The sequence below is a fragment of the Malurus melanocephalus genome, unplaced genomic scaffold, assembly GCF_030028575.1.
Source record: "Malurus melanocephalus ecotype Western Australia unplaced genomic scaffold, MMel_1.1 scaffold_1154, whole genome shotgun sequence".
NCBI lineage: Eukaryota > Metazoa > Chordata > Aves > Passeriformes > Maluridae > Malurus > Malurus melanocephalus.
In genome coordinates this window covers 47,320-61,877 of record NW_026624386.1, presented here as the reverse complement: position 1 = coordinate 61,877, position 14,558 = coordinate 47,320, and the positions used below count along the sequence as shown (strand labels likewise).

Here is a 14,558-nt window from a genome sequence, read left to right as displayed (position 1 = left end):
GGCAGCATCCCAAGGGAATTCTGAGGAATTGCCCCTTGCGAGGGTCGATGCCACTGTCACGCAGGAGGAGGGGAAGGTTCCAGCCCCCAGCCCGGCGTGTGTGACCTGTTCCTCTCTGCCAGGTGTTCCTGAAGCCGGGGGTCCTYTCCAGGCTGGAGAAGCAGCGGGACAAGCTGATAGCCCAGAAGATGACTCTGCTSCAGGCTGCCTGCAAGGGCTTCCTCAGCCGACAGAAGTTCAAGAGGTTGAAGGTACCGATCCCATGGGTTGGGGACTCTCTGAGCCCATGGGGTGTGGCCCAGAACACCCAAATCACAGCTCTTTTGGGCCCCTTTGAAGGGTACCAGCTTTACCATGAGATGCTGTGCTGCCATCCCTCAGCTCCTCGGCCACTCTTCCCTCTCCAGCCCGGTGTCCCAACCTGGTCCAGGTGAGGGTCACTGCTGCCCTGTCCCCACAGATCCAGCGCCTCGCTGTCCGCTGCATCCAGAAGAACCTGGTGGTGTTCCAGGCGGTCAGACACTGGCCCTGGTGGCAGCTGCTGGGCCACGTGCGGCCCCTGCTCAGCGTGAACCTTGCCGAGGAGCAGCTTCGTGCTAAGGAGGTGAGTGCTGAGGGATGGGATGGGATGGGATGGGATGGGATGGGATCCATAGAATGGGATGGGATGGGATGGGATGGCATGGCATGGCATGGCATGGCATGGCATGGCATGGCATGGCATGGCATGGCATGGCATGGCATGGGAACCATGGGATGAGATGGAATGGGAACCATGGGATGGGATGGGATCCGTGGGATGGGATGGCATGGCATGGCATGGCATAGTGTGGCATGGGATGGCATGGCATGGGTGGGACAGGACAGAACTGGCTATTTCAGGGGCTCTGCCTGGTGGGTTGGTCAAACTGGTCCCACGTCTGCCCAGGATATTTTTCCAACCATCCGAAGTTGCCGCCTGTTAGTGCTGCATTTTTTGCCCTGTGTCACACATTTTGCAGAGGGAGAAGTAATTTCTTCTTCTTCCTTAGAGGGACAGTAGAAAACACACCATGTCCCCACAGAAAACCCCATCCCAGGGTCCCATTACTGGCCTCTGAGCCAAACCCCTGGGGATGGGCTCGTCAGCACATGGGATGCTGGAAATGAGCATTCAAACACATCTGTGACAGAGGAAATCCCAATCTGTGCTGTTCCCAGTGCTGTGCTGTGTTGTCCTGGGTTTTGGGAGCTGCTAATGGACATTTTTTGCCCCAGGAAAAGCTCCTTTCACCCCTCTGATACCTGTGCTGAATTCCTAGTCCATCTTTCCTGAAGTCCTGCTCCTCCTTTTGGCTTAGGGAGATTTTAACAAGATGTTTCCAGGCTGCCTCAGATAAAATAAAAGCTGCCCAATCCTGTGTTTTTTGCCTCCAAACCCACCTGGGATCCATCAGGCCCCATCATCTGTTTTTTTATCACGGCTCTGCACGTTCTGCTCCCGCTCAGTGCTGGGCATCAAAGCAGGACAGAGCTCCTGTTGCCCAGGAAGGAATCACAGCCAACACCGTGCCTCTGCACCGTGCTGTGATCCCTTCCAGGACCTTGGGACAGTCCCTGGGCATGAGCCAGGCCCCTGGCTGTTCGTCCCAACCTTTTGAGGTTTGCTGCTCTCTGGTAAAACGTGCTCTGCACACAGCAAAGCTGACATTCCCTCCGATGGAATTCATGTCAGGAGCCGKAGTGCCGGCAATTTGCAGTGAGCAGCCCTTCAAAGCTGCCTGGTAAATTTTATTAATAAGGCAGCTGTGTCTCTTCCACTTATTTTGAACAGAAAACAAGGTTTTCATAAATAAACCGAGGATGCTGGAACTGTGTGTGTGGTTTTTTTTTTCCAATTTTCCCTAGGAGGAGCTGGCGGCGCTGAGAAGGAAGCTGGAAAAATCCGAGCAGGCATGCAGCGAGCTCAAGCAGACTACAGAGAGCCTGGAGAGCAAGGTGCAGACCCCAAAACCTCTGGTGCAGACCCAAAAAGTTTGGTACAGACCCTAAACCTCTGATACAGCCCCCAAAACCTCTGGTACAGACCCCAAACCTCTGGTAGAGCCCCAAAATCTCTGGTACAGCCCAAAACCTCTGGTACAGCCCCCAGTGCTGCTGTGCCCTAAGAACTGTCAGGACTCTGGGTGGCTGTGGGATGGCAGAACACCCCCAGCCATGCCCAGACTGACCCCCTTTGCTCCCCCAGATCATTGACCTGACCACGGAGCTGTCRGACGAGCGCTACAAGGGCGATGTCACCTGCCAGGCGCTGGATGGGGAGCGGGCGGAGCGGCTGCGGGGCACCCGCGAGCTGCAGGAGCTGCAGGTACCCTCAAACTGTGACARTGRCCACTGTCACAGCCCTCCTGARYRYYCCAGAGCYGGGTAGAGCTGCTYCCTTCCTCCCTCCCCCAGAGCAAACACGACCAAGTGCAGAAGAAGCTGGAGTCGGTGGAAAAGCAGCTGGAAGAGGCCCAGCAGCTGGTGCAGCTGCGRGAGATGAAGATAAGCGGCTCTGGAGGAGGTAGGGATGCTCTGGGCATCCAGCCTGACCAGCAGGGACACAGGGGAGAGGGCAGAGGTTTGTCACCCCCAGGCAGTGCTGCTGTCCAACTCCTGTCCATCCCAGTGTGTTCTGTCATCCCCCATTGCTTGTCCAGGGGSAGCTGGCGGGGACAGCTCGGTCACACTCAGCGCTGGCTCTGGCGTGGGGCTGGGGCTGCTGGCAGGGATGGTGGCACAGGGGGCTGTGGCACTGCAGGGGGGTGTGGAGAAAGGGTGGAGTGAAGAGGAGGCCACTGCAGTGTGGGATGGGATGGGATGGGATGGGATGAGATCCATGGAATGGACTGGGATGGGATGGGATGGGATGGGATGGGATGGGAGGGGATGGGATGGGATGGGATGGGATGGGATCCATGGAATGGACTGGGATGGGATCCATGGAATGCACTGGGATGGGATGGGATGGGATGGGATCCATGGGATGGGATGGGATCCATGGGATGGGATGGGCGCACACACTGTGCCTGAAGCAGGTTATGTGTTCTGTGGGAGTGGGGAGCCCCGGGAGCACCGAGCAGAGCCGTGCCCCATGAACTCTGTGCTGGTTTCACTGCCCTGTGCATCCCCCCCCCCTGCCCCCAGCAGGGCTGGCCAGGCCCCAGCGCCCACCCTGCACCCCTGTGTGTCTCTCCTTGGCAGAGGACGAGTGGCAGGTGCGGTTTGACTGTGCCCAGACCGAGATCGTTTTCCTGCGGAAGCGGCTGGCGCAGCTGGAGGAGCGGCTGGAGGCAGAGCTGGGCACCAGGACGGGGCTGGAGCAAAAGGCAGGTGCTGCCAGCCCGGGAGGGGACAGGGACCCTCGAGGCACACCGGGAACAGGGCTATTCCTGGGGCTGCCTGTCCTCTCCCTGCTCCCAGGGCAGGCGGAGCTTTGCAGGGCTGGGGCTCAGCCTTGATCCGCTTCTTGTTACTGCTCCCACCGATCAGGGAAAACCAGTTATTTCCTGCTGGTTTGAGCTTCAAAAATCACTTTTGCTTAGCAAAAGTGATGGTCAAGTGTGAGCGTGGGGAGGAGTTTTGTGTGGTGGGTCTGGCTTTGGGAGCTCTGCGGGGCTGTGCCCGTGACACACGGGGTGTCACCCTCCAGTCACACAAGGGTGACAGGGAAGAGCTGGCAGCTCCTGAGCTTTGCCCCGAGGAAGGAAAAATCCAACTTTGCTTCCCCTGAGCAGTGCCTGGGGGCCAGGTCACTTCCCCTGAGGTTAAAACAGAGAAATAAARATTTCTCACGGTCCATTAAATGGTAATAAGGAAGAAGCTGAGTCTGAGGAGCTCGGGCAAAGCAGAGCAGCCCATTTGCTCTCAGTTAGTTTGGAATTAGAGGCTTCATTAATGCAGGATTTTGCTTATTTAAAGTCATTCCTTAATGACTCCATTCCCTGGCAGGGGAGAGCTCTGTGTGTCCATCCCAAACACAGTGGGAATCCTTGGGGATTCCAGTCTGGAATTTTTGTAGAGAAACGGGATCAGGCATTGCCTCTGCTGACTGCAGGCATTTGGAGGGGTCACAGCACCTCGGGTTGTCCCTATTTAGTGAAAAATCTCCACGTGAGGTTTTTTTGGGGACTGAAGTGAGGTTGAGCTTTGGTGGGGTTCTCATCCAGGGGTTGTGTGCTGTGGGGTCAGCGGGGTTTCTGCTCTGTGGGTTGTGTGGGATCCATGTGTCCCTCTCTGTGGGGTGTGCATGTTGTGGGGTGTATGGGGTCCCTTCTCTGTGGGGTGTATGGGGTCCCTATGTCCATCCTCTGTGGGGTGTCTGTGCCATAGGGTCCCTCCTCTGTGGGATTCATGGGTCCATTTGTCCCTCTGTGGGGTTCATGGGTCCGTGTGTTTCTCCTTAGTGGGGTGTGCATGCCATGGGGTCTATGGGGTCCCTCTTTTGTGGGATTGGTGGGGTCCCTATGTCCATCTTTTGTGGGGTATCTGTGCCATGGGGTCCCTCCTCTGTGGGGTCCATGTGTCCCTTCTCTGTGGGGTTCATGGGTCTCTCCTCTGCGGGGTTCATGGGTCCATGTGTCCCTCCTTTGTGGGATTTATGGGTCCATGTGTCCCTTCTCTGTGGGGTTCATGGGCCCATTTGTCCCTCTGTGGGTTTCATGGGTCCATGTGTCCATCTGTGGGATTTATGGGTCCATGTGTCCCTCCTCTGTGGGATTTATGGGTCCATGTGTCCCTCCTCTGTGGGATTTATGGGTCCATGTGTCCCTCCTCTGTGGGATTTATGGGTCCATGTGTCCCTTCTCTGTGGGGTTCATGGGTCCATTTGTCCCTCTGTGGGGTTTATGGGTCTATGTGTCCCTCCTCTGCGAGGTTCATGTGTCCCTCCTCTGTGGGATTCATGGGTCCCTCCTCTGTGGGGTTTATGGGTCCATGTGTCCCACCTCTGTGGGGTGTGCACATTGTGGGGTCTCCGGGATCTCCAAATTCCCTCCTCCACGGGGTGCCTGCACTGCGGCACCCACGGGATTCCCATGCCCACCCTCTGTGGGGTCTGTGGGGTCCCTGCACCCCGAGATCCGTGTGCCAAGGTGTCTGTACACAGCTGGCAGAGGCACAGACGGCGTGCCAGGCGGCGCGGGACGGGGCACAGCGGCTGCGGCGGCGCTGCCAACGCTTGGCCTGCGAGCTGGAGGATGCCCGGGGGCTGGCTGAGAACCAGCAGAGCCGCAGCCACGAGCTGGAGAAGAGGCAGAAGAAGTAAGGCCAGGGGAGGATCGGGGTGGTTTGCTGCTCGTTTTGTTCCGTTTCGGCCGCTGGGGGTTGTTTTTCCATCCCATTGCTGCGGGAGTGGCATAAAATCTGATCCCAGATGGGTTTGGGCTGGAAGGGGGTTTAATCCACTGCCCTGGGTGTGTTCCTGTCCAGGTTTGACCTGCAGTTAGCCCAGGCCCTGGGGCAGTCAGCCTTTGAGAAGAGCCTCCGTGAGAAGCTGTCCCAGGAGAACACGAGCATCCGCTGGGAGATGGGCAAAGTCCAGCAGAGCCTGGAGGTGAGCAGGCACCCCGATTTGCTGTGTCCCACCTGTGTTTGGGGACAGCTCTGGGAGCAAAGCTATCAACTTCTGCAATCAGAGCAATCAGGAAGCTCGATTCCATATTTTTTTCAGCGCAGTTGGGTGTGTTTAAATAACTTTCTCCTTGCAGAAGAAGGGTTGTTGCTACGTATGATTCAGCTGATCAGGGCCACCCCCATTGTCACTGGAGGCACTTGTGCCCTTCCTCACATCCCTGTCCCCAATCCCACCTTCAGGCCACTGCCCCATGGGGTGGGGCTGCGTCAGATGCCACCAAACCCYCTTGGTGGCAGGGCCACAGCTGCTGGGGTGGGGTGAAAATGAAAAATATGAACCCCCAGAGCTCCTGTGGGTGCTGCCCATGGGGGACACTCCCAGGGGAGGGGGAAGGTGAGGTATTGAGAGGAAAAGGAGGGGATGGGGCTCTCATTATGGAGTGGGGGTCTCCCAACCACTCCTGCTGCCCCAGAGGTTTGGGATGAAACCACTGGAAATGCTGTGGGCTCTGTGAGTGTCCAGGCTCTGACCCCCGCTCTGCCCAGCACAAGGAGGCCGAGGTGGCCCGGCTGGAGCAGCAGGTGGCCGTGCTGGCCGGCCGAGTGCAGGAGCTCAGCAGCCCYGGGGCCACGGACACGGTGCCCGCGCTCAAGAAGCAGCTCTGGGAGCTGGAGGGCAGCGCTGCCGAGCAGAGGAAGGAGCTGGAGCGGCAAACTGCCGCCGTGGATCACCTGGAGCAGGTATTGTGGGGCTGGGGGGGATGGGGGTGTCTGTCCCCTCTGGGCACATCGAGCCCAGGCCAATCCTCATCCCAAAATCTCGGGGTGCTCCAGGTCCACGAGAGGCTGGAGCTGGAGATTGAGAGGATGAAGCAGATCCACCAGAAGGAGCTGGAGGACAAGGATGAGGAGCTGGAGGATGTGCAGAAGTCCTGCCAGAAGAGGGTAGGTCCTTGCTGGGTGGGGGTGATGCTGGGGGCTCCCCAGAACCCCCCGTGTCCCCAGGGCAGAGCTCCATATGCCCAGGGAAGCACTGGGGTGCTGCTTTCCCWCCATCACCCCAAAACAGCCTCAGTCACAGCCTGGGCATGCAGATCAGGGTTTGGGTCAGGGGTCAGCCCCTGCCACACCAGAGGGGCTGTTGGGGACAGTGTGTGACAGCCACACGTGACACAGAGCATGAGCTCACCCCTCGCAGCATCACTCTGAGGGTGCCAACTCCAGGGCTTTGTGTATAGGGTTGATTTGCAGGAAATRCCCTTTTCACAAGGCCCTGAGGTTGGTGGGCACAAACACGGGTTCCAGCAGCTCTGCYCTGCTGGGACACRGAGATTTCGGGGTGCTGAGYRTGGCTGGGTTTCTGTCCYGCAGCTCCGGCAGCTGGAGATGCAGCTGGAACAGGAGCACGAGCAGAAGCAGATGGTGCTGCACGAGAAGCAGGACCTGGAAGGGCTCATTGGCACCTTGTGTGAGCAGGTAAGGGGACAGCACCCTCCCCTCCTTTGTGGGCTGCCCTAAAAACGGGATGGGGATAAAAAAGCACAGCCTGGTGTTGGTGCACATACAGCTGCCCATGGTGCTCCTGTCCCTCACCTCTCCCAGCTGCCCCCCAGCCACAGCAGGCACTGAAATCTGGATGTGTTGGGGCTGCAGGGATCACACAGAAGCCACAGCTTCCCACTCAGGACCCGCAGAGGGGAACTGTTCCCTTTTGTACGGGAGAATTACCCAAGCAGGGGGAGGCRTCTGCTTTTTGCTGCTGTTTCATGAGAGTCAAACTAAGCAGGTTTGGCACTGGAGTGCATCCAACTGCCTAGAAAGGCAGTTTATCCAATCYTTCTTGTTGCAGAGGAATTATATTTGGTGAACAAATCCTTTTTTCCCCTCTCTGATGAGTCAGTGACAGCAATTGATAAAAAGCACACCCAGCAGCTCTGGTTCAGTCAGCGGCTGAGGGGCTGGATGGTTCCTTCTCCTTCCAGAACAGCCCCCAGGTATTGCCCTGGCAGCCCCCAGACCCACAAGGGCAGCCCTGGAGTAAGGGAAGGGGAGATGAGATTGCTGTGAGACAGCAGCTATTAAATAAAATCTTGRTTTTGTCACTTAAAAATCCTGGGCTGCAGCAGTGGGAGGGGGCAGCTGGTTCCAAATCCATCCCCTGTGGTTGTGGACAGGACCTGAGTGACAGGAAAATGACGTGAGCAGTGTCCAGAGCTATGGAGGGATGGCAGGAGAAGAGYCCTGGTGGTGCTGCAAACACCCTGTGGTTTGCAGAGGACAGTTCATTAAAAAAGGGGGAAAAAAACCCAGCCAACCCAGAAAACTAATTAAGGAAATGGAGATRCCAATGATTTCTGGCTCCAGCAAATTCCAGCCGGCTCTAAATCAGGCCACAAGGTCGAATCCACACGGCTGATTTTAGCCAGCGAACAGAAAATAGGAGAAGGAAGGGGTTTGAAATGAGAACTGTGGAAAATAACCTAAATGGAAAATGTTCTTATACTTCAATTAACGCTGAAATATCCAGTGCTGAGACCACGTCCCTGTTTATTTCGTGATTTTCTAATTCCTTCATCCCTGTAACCATGGGAGCATAGAAGGTGGGATTTTTTAAGGTGTTTCCAGCAGTTTCATGGCCAGGCTGTCCCTCCGGCCAGCGGGGTGGTCACTGGGGAGGATGTGGCTGATGGAGAGCAGGGGTGGGCAAATGTTTTCAGAGGAGCAGCTCTTTGGTGGGGAAAAATATGGAACACCCTGGAGMTGCTCAAAGAACAGTTGGATGTGGCACTCAGTGCTCTGCTGTGGTTGACAAAGTGATGATCAAAGACCTGGACTCCATGATTCCCTGATTCTGTGAAAATGGCAATTTTTACTCGTTGCTATTAAACATCTCCTCACAACATGACCTCAGCATCACCAAAACATCCCTAAATTGTGTGTGGAACGCCTTGGGGCTTCTCGGAAGGGTCCGATGGGGGTTTCATCAGGGCTCTCACACACCCCCCGTCCCCCTCCCCAGATCGGCCACCGCGACTTCGACGTGGAGAAGCGGCTGCGGCGCGATTTGCGGCGGACCCGCGCCCTCCTGGCCGATGTGCAGCTGCTCCTGGCGGCCCCAGCAGAGCCCGGAGGCAGCGCCCAGGAGCTGGAGAACCTGCGCAAACAGGTAGGGAGGGAGCTGCGGGGGCGCGGGGAAGCCGCAGGGAGCGTTTCCAGCTCCGCCGCATCGGCTGAGCGCTGACACCCGGCGGGCGCCGCCGAGAGTCTCCTCGCAAGGAGCGCTTCCCTGTAATTAAGCCAACGGCGGTGAAGTGTTTTTCCCCTTTTTTTCCTGTTAATTACCTTCTGTTTGGTGCGTTTTCGCTGTGTCTCCCACGGCCGGGCTGGGGCGGCGTTGCCATAGGGATGCGGGAAGCGGGAGAGGGTTTGGGGGATTCGCCGCGGTTTGAGTGACCTGGGGAGCGGATCCAGCTCTGTGCCAGCTTGTGTCACCACACTGGGGACAGCCTGGGCCCCAGGGTGAGCTGGGGATCCCGCAGGGTGCTCTGCCCATCCCCGAGTGGGTCACATATCCCGCAGTGCCAAGCAGGGGCTCGGCTGATGATGCTGCTCCTCTGAAACCACTCAGGAACTCATCTGTTCCGAGCGTTTCCCCTGGAAATGAACGAMCCGGGAGGCACGAGCGATTCCATCACCATCCAAATATAATTGGGAGGGTCTTTCTGCATAAATAAACAGCTGTGAGCAGCAGCTGTTCCCACCTGTGCCGAGGGAGAAGAAGGGGAAGGTGAGCTGGGTGTGATGGATCCAGCAGTGCCTGTGTCCATTCCTGTGTCCATGCCCATGCCCTGGATGTCCAGGGCAGGGGATGGCCATAACAGGGACAGGCAGTAGGAATGGCCATTTTTGGCACTCTCGTGTTCTCTTTTAAATATTATTGACWTAGTGCTGCACTTCATTAATCCCTCAATATATCCCAAATCCCACTTTGGGGCTGGAGAAGTTGCACTGCCCCCTGCTTTTTCCCAGTCCCTGGTGTTCTTGCAATGCTGGGGTGTTTCCTGTGCCCATCCTGTGTCTGTCCTGTGGTGTCCAGCCCCATCTTACTGGAGAATAATCCCCAGYTGGGGAACAGCACTGGGGAGAGGAAATTCACAGGAGGAGTGGTTGAAGGATCTGGTGGGGTTCAAGCCAGAGAAAAGGAGGCTCTGGGGGGACCTTCGGGTTCTGCACAACTCCCTGACAGGATGGGACAGACCAGGTTGGGCTCTGCTCCCAGGGAACAGGGACAGATGAGAGGAAATGGCCTCAGGGGAGGGTCAGGTTGGACATCAGGAGGAATTTCCTCATGGAAAGGGTGGTCAGGGAGCTTTGGAGTCCCAGGGAAGGATTGCATGTGGCACTCAGTGCTCTGGGCTGGGTGACAAGGTGGGGGATCTGCCACAGGTTGGACTCTATGACCTTGGAGGTCTTTCCCAACATAACTCTGGATTCTGGGATTCTTGCTCCCTGCACAGCCCARTCCCACAGCAAGGCAGGAGGTCCCTGTCTCTCCCTGTGGTGCCGTTCAGTCCATCCCTGGCTCCCTCACTCCATGGCCTCTCCTTGTTTGTCTCACATTTGGAGAGGAGCAAACAGCCTGGATTTYTGGGAATGTGAAGTTTCTGCTGCGCCACCAACACCGAAACTCTGCATGTGTTTAAAATGCCACATGATTTTTCTGTCCTTTAAACAATTTCTAATGGCATTCATGACGACTTTCTCAAAAGCCAATGCATCCTACCACCAGCCCACGGACCTGCACGAGAAGAAAAACTTTGCTAAAATGCTACATTTCCGTTAATCAAAATCCATATGGCTGGAAGCGCAGCATTGTTTCTTAATAAGGCTGAGGCATCCATTTTATGCAGGTATTTAACAGATGGTGTTCACAGCAAACTAATGTTTTTCCACACTTCATACATTATGCATTTTTTGGGGGGAATTTCAATTTATCCTTCCCAAGTGGGAAAATTCCATTACACGAAGTGAATTGGAAGCTGATGTTTAATGAGAGGTCCTGGGGATGCTTTTMTGTCTGGCTGAACTATCGAAGTTTGGTGGGGATTGTGGCAGGGGAGAGGCCAATCCAAGGGCTGGTGGTGAATGCAGCTGTTTCTGGAGCAGCTGGACAGGTGGGAAAGTCCTCAGCCATAAAAGCAGGAGCTCATCCAAGTGGCATCTTCAGCTCATCCCAGCAAAACACGTTTTTTCAGATGAAAAAAGTTCTTCCTTCTCTTGTCAAAGGTCTCAATCTCCTCAAAGAATGGAGGTAAACGAGGCAAGGATTGTTCCAGTTATAATATTCCATGATTCCCCTATTTTTTTAATTTTTGGGAGATTTTTTTCTCTTTTTTTTCTTTTTTTCTTTATTTTTCTTTCTTTTTTTTTTTTTTTTTTTTTTTTTTTTTTTTTTTTTTTTTTTTTTTTTTCTCTGTTTTTTGGATTTTTTTGAGGGATAGAGATTAAAAAAAGGTAAACCCTGAGAAAACAGCTTAAAATCCTCAAATTCTCTCCATGGTGTGCAGCAGTTCCCATTGCTCACCATGACTAGGCACAGGAAATGAGCGTAAGGGTTTAGTGTTTTTTTTTTTGTTTTTTTTTTCAATAAAGAAAAGAAAGAAACCCCAGCKAGGAGGGGAAGGAACTGGATGTTCAGGTACATCCTACGACAGGCAGGATTTTTTGGGGATGAACGCTGCAGCTTCCAGATGTTTGCAGCGCATTGAAGATCGCTGTGATCTCGTAAAACCCGAGAGCAAATTAGCGCTCGTCAACGGGATCTTCCACGTGTGTTTGCAAATGCAATTTGCGCCACGGTGAAAAGCCCATTTGCAAAACCCCCGGATCATGAATTGCTTTAATCAGGAATTACGTGTAATTCACATAATTTTGCAAATTAATGATCGCGGCTCTAGCTCGCAGAGGAGGAAGGAGGATGTGCCATCGAGCTGCTCTCACCAGGACAATCAGGTGCTGGGAGCTGCCAAGGAAGCTTTTCTTGCTCTGTAAACCAGGAGCAGCACAGGTTTGAAAAGTCGAGATTTTGTGTTCCTCAGCAGGGAAAAATCCCCCGTGGAAGTGGAAATAAACGTGGTGTGGTGACAGCACCGTCAGCTTTCTGCTCCTTTAACAATGATCCTGTGATTTTTCCCAGTTGGAAGAGAGCGAAGCCAAGTGTGCAGAGGCCCAGCAATCCCAGCAGACAGCGGCCCTGGAGCTGGAGAACCTGCACACAGAACTGGAGACCCTCAGCAGGAACAAGAACCTGGTGGGTTCCTGGARAGGTGACAGAGCACAGTGCCACCTCCGGGGCTTGCAGCAGCTGCTTTGCTCCATCCGCCACCACCAGAGTGTTTAACAGATCACCTCGAAGTGTTTAACACACCAAAGGGTATATTTACAAAATATCCCAGCGTGTTTACTAAATCTCCAAGGATATTCACTAAATTACCCGGGATATTTGGAAACAACATCCCCCCTGGGTGGTTTAATGGGTGGATAAAATTCCTGCAAAGGGAGTAGAGCAGCATCCTGTCATCCTGCTCTGCCTCTCCAGCGGGTCAGAAACTGTTGGAAGCACACATTCCAGGGGATTTTGGGGTTTCCAGGGGATTTTGGGGTTTCCCATGGGATCCATGGGTCAGTGGTGCTGCTGACTCTCCTGCAGGTGGACGGGCAGCTGTTCCAGCTGCAGCATGAGAGGGCCGACCTGCTGAAACGCATCGATGAGGACCAGGAAGACCTGAACGAGCTCATGGAAAAGCACAAGGCTCTGATCGCTCAGGTAGGAGCTGGGAAAGCGTCTCCAGCCCTGGGAGGGCTCTCAGAAAGCCCTGCAGGCTGGCCCAGAGCGGGTGGTGGCCCCTGGGGGTGCACAGAGGGGTGGGGACCGCAGAACACAGATGCTGTGATGAGGAAGGGAAAGCTCATGGCTCCAGCTCTTCTCACCTGAACTTTTGAGTCTTCTTTCAAGAAGTGTTTTGCCTTCGGTTTCAATACTTGGGGGATCTTACAGCTGCCTTTCTGGGTGTGTTTTTATTTTTTCTTCCACTGTTTTCTCATGCAGAGGATGAAAAGTGCTGCCAGACAGCTCTGGAGCTTTCAGTGCCATATCCAAACCATGTCAGGCTCTCCCAAAGGATTGTGCAGGGAGCTGAGGGACCCAAAGCTCCCATGGGAGAGGGGCAAGCTGGCCAGACTGACAATTTACAGTCTGGGGCCCCTTGCAGAGGCATCAGGGATCCAGAGGAAGGGATCCTGAGGACGGAGATGACAACATTATTTCTGTCCTGATCCGCAAAAAATTAGGGAAGCTGCATTGAGTTGGGAGGATTAAGCTCCAGCAGGGCAGACCAGGGGCAGTTCCCTGTCTCAGGGGCAGGGGGTGCAGGCAGGATCCAGCTCTCTGCTCCTTGGTCCTGATCCTGCTGCTCCCATTCCCAACTTTCCATCTCCACAGTCGGCCACGGACATCGCTCAGATCCGGGAGCTGCAGACGCAGGTGGAGGATGTGAAGAAAGAAAAGCAGAGCCTGCAGGAGAAGGTAATTCCTGCAGAAAAAAAAGTAATTCTTGCAGGAGAAGGTAATTCCTTGCAGGAGAAAGTAATTCCTGCAGGAGAAGGTAATTCCAGCAAGAGAAGGTAATTCCTGAAGGAGAAGGTAATTCCTGCAGGAAAAAGTAATTCCTGCAGGATAAGGTAACTCCTGGAGGAGAAGGTTAATTTTTGCAGAAGGTAATTCCTGCAGGAGAAGATGATTTTTGCAGGAGAAGGTAATTCCAGCAGGAGAAGGTAATTTCTGCAGGATAAAGTAATTCCTGCCCAGCCTGTGGCACCCTGCTGAGGAGTGGGAGCACTTTGGGCTGGGAAAAGCTTTTCCTGGTAGAATTTTTGGGATTCACAGCCCAGTTTCTCCCTCCTCCTCCTGTGCTGAGTTGCCGTGGCTGGGATGGGCTGACCCCGGGGCTGCCCTGGGGCTGCACCCCCTAGCCTCTGTGGCTGTGCCAACCCTCCTGGAGTGGGATGGATTTAATTTTAAACACACAAGTAATCCCATTAAGTTAAGTGCTTTATTGGAGCGTGGCTGAGCCGCCCAGGAATCAGAAGCRGGACTCGCTGCCTTCGAGGCGGAGCGGGTGGTGCTTTGCAGATAGGCCGGATAAAAGGAGACAAATTCCAGTAGTTCTAGGTCAAATCCAAAATCTGAACCCGAGTTGTACCGGGATCACTGAAAGGGCAGCTTCCTTTGGAGATCTTGGCCTAAGAGCTGAGGAAACAGCTTGGTCCAGGCAGCTTTCCACAAAGGCTGCGAGTTTTAACGCCTGCTGTCCTCAAAGAGCCTGTGAGAAAAGCAAAGCAGCCCTGGACACGTGTCCCTTGCCTGCAGGGCCTCCCTTCAAAGCCACAGGCCTGTGCTGTGTGGTTTTGGGAGCAGGGAATTCTTTGGGAAGTGAGGAAATGCTCAGGAGCATGAGAGGGACTGGGGGGGATGGTCAGCAGAGGGGCTGGGGGTGCTTTTGTGGTCAGGGTTGGGGGAGAATGGTCCGCAGAGGGGCTGGGGGTGCTGGCATGGTCAGATTTGGGGAGGGATGGTCAGCAGAGGGGCCTGGGGGGTACTGGCATGGTCTGCGTTGAGGGATCCTGGTGTGGTCAGGGTTGGGATTCCTGGAGTGGTCAGGGCTGGGGGATGCTGCTGTGGTCATATTTGGGTGATGCTGCTGTGGTCAGATTTGGGGGATGCTGACCCACCCCCTGCCCATCCAGCTGCAGGCAGCACAGTCCAGGGTGGCCCAGCTGGAGCAGTGCCCGGCCGAGCGCTCCATCGTCAGCCGGCAGGAAGCGCGGATCCGCGACCTGGAGAGCCAGCTGGACTTCCAGGCCGTGCAGATGAAGCGATTCGAGGTACCCCCTGCTCACCCACG

General features: G+C 55.0%; 1 protein-coding gene across 1 annotated transcript in view; it reads left to right on the top strand.

The window, feature by feature from the left end:
- MYO18B (myosin XVIIIB) overlaps nucleotides 1–14,558 on the top strand; it is a gene marked incomplete at its 5' end in the record, with an annotated part of 49,494 nt that overhangs the window by 19,597 nt on the left and 15,339 nt on the right. The window contains 16 exons of the mRNA XM_057387174.1: nucleotides 123–251; nucleotides 461–604; nucleotides 1,888–1,977; nucleotides 2,228–2,347; nucleotides 2,437–2,545; nucleotides 3,226–3,350; nucleotides 5,129–5,283; nucleotides 5,452–5,575; nucleotides 6,142–6,336; nucleotides 6,430–6,540; nucleotides 6,967–7,071; nucleotides 8,615–8,761; nucleotides 11,792–11,905; nucleotides 12,305–12,421; nucleotides 13,097–13,180; nucleotides 14,401–14,538. Coding sequence (XP_057243157.1) covers nucleotides 123–251; nucleotides 461–604; nucleotides 1,888–1,977; nucleotides 2,228–2,347; nucleotides 2,437–2,545; nucleotides 3,226–3,350; nucleotides 5,129–5,283; nucleotides 5,452–5,575; nucleotides 6,142–6,336; nucleotides 6,430–6,540; nucleotides 6,967–7,071; nucleotides 8,615–8,761; nucleotides 11,792–11,905; nucleotides 12,305–12,421; nucleotides 13,097–13,180; nucleotides 14,401–14,538 — 2,007 coding nt within the window. The remainder of the gene's footprint in view (nucleotides 1–122; nucleotides 252–460; nucleotides 605–1,887; nucleotides 1,978–2,227; nucleotides 2,348–2,436; nucleotides 2,546–3,225; nucleotides 3,351–5,128; nucleotides 5,284–5,451; nucleotides 5,576–6,141; nucleotides 6,337–6,429; nucleotides 6,541–6,966; nucleotides 7,072–8,614; nucleotides 8,762–11,791; nucleotides 11,906–12,304; nucleotides 12,422–13,096; nucleotides 13,181–14,400; nucleotides 14,539–14,558) is intronic.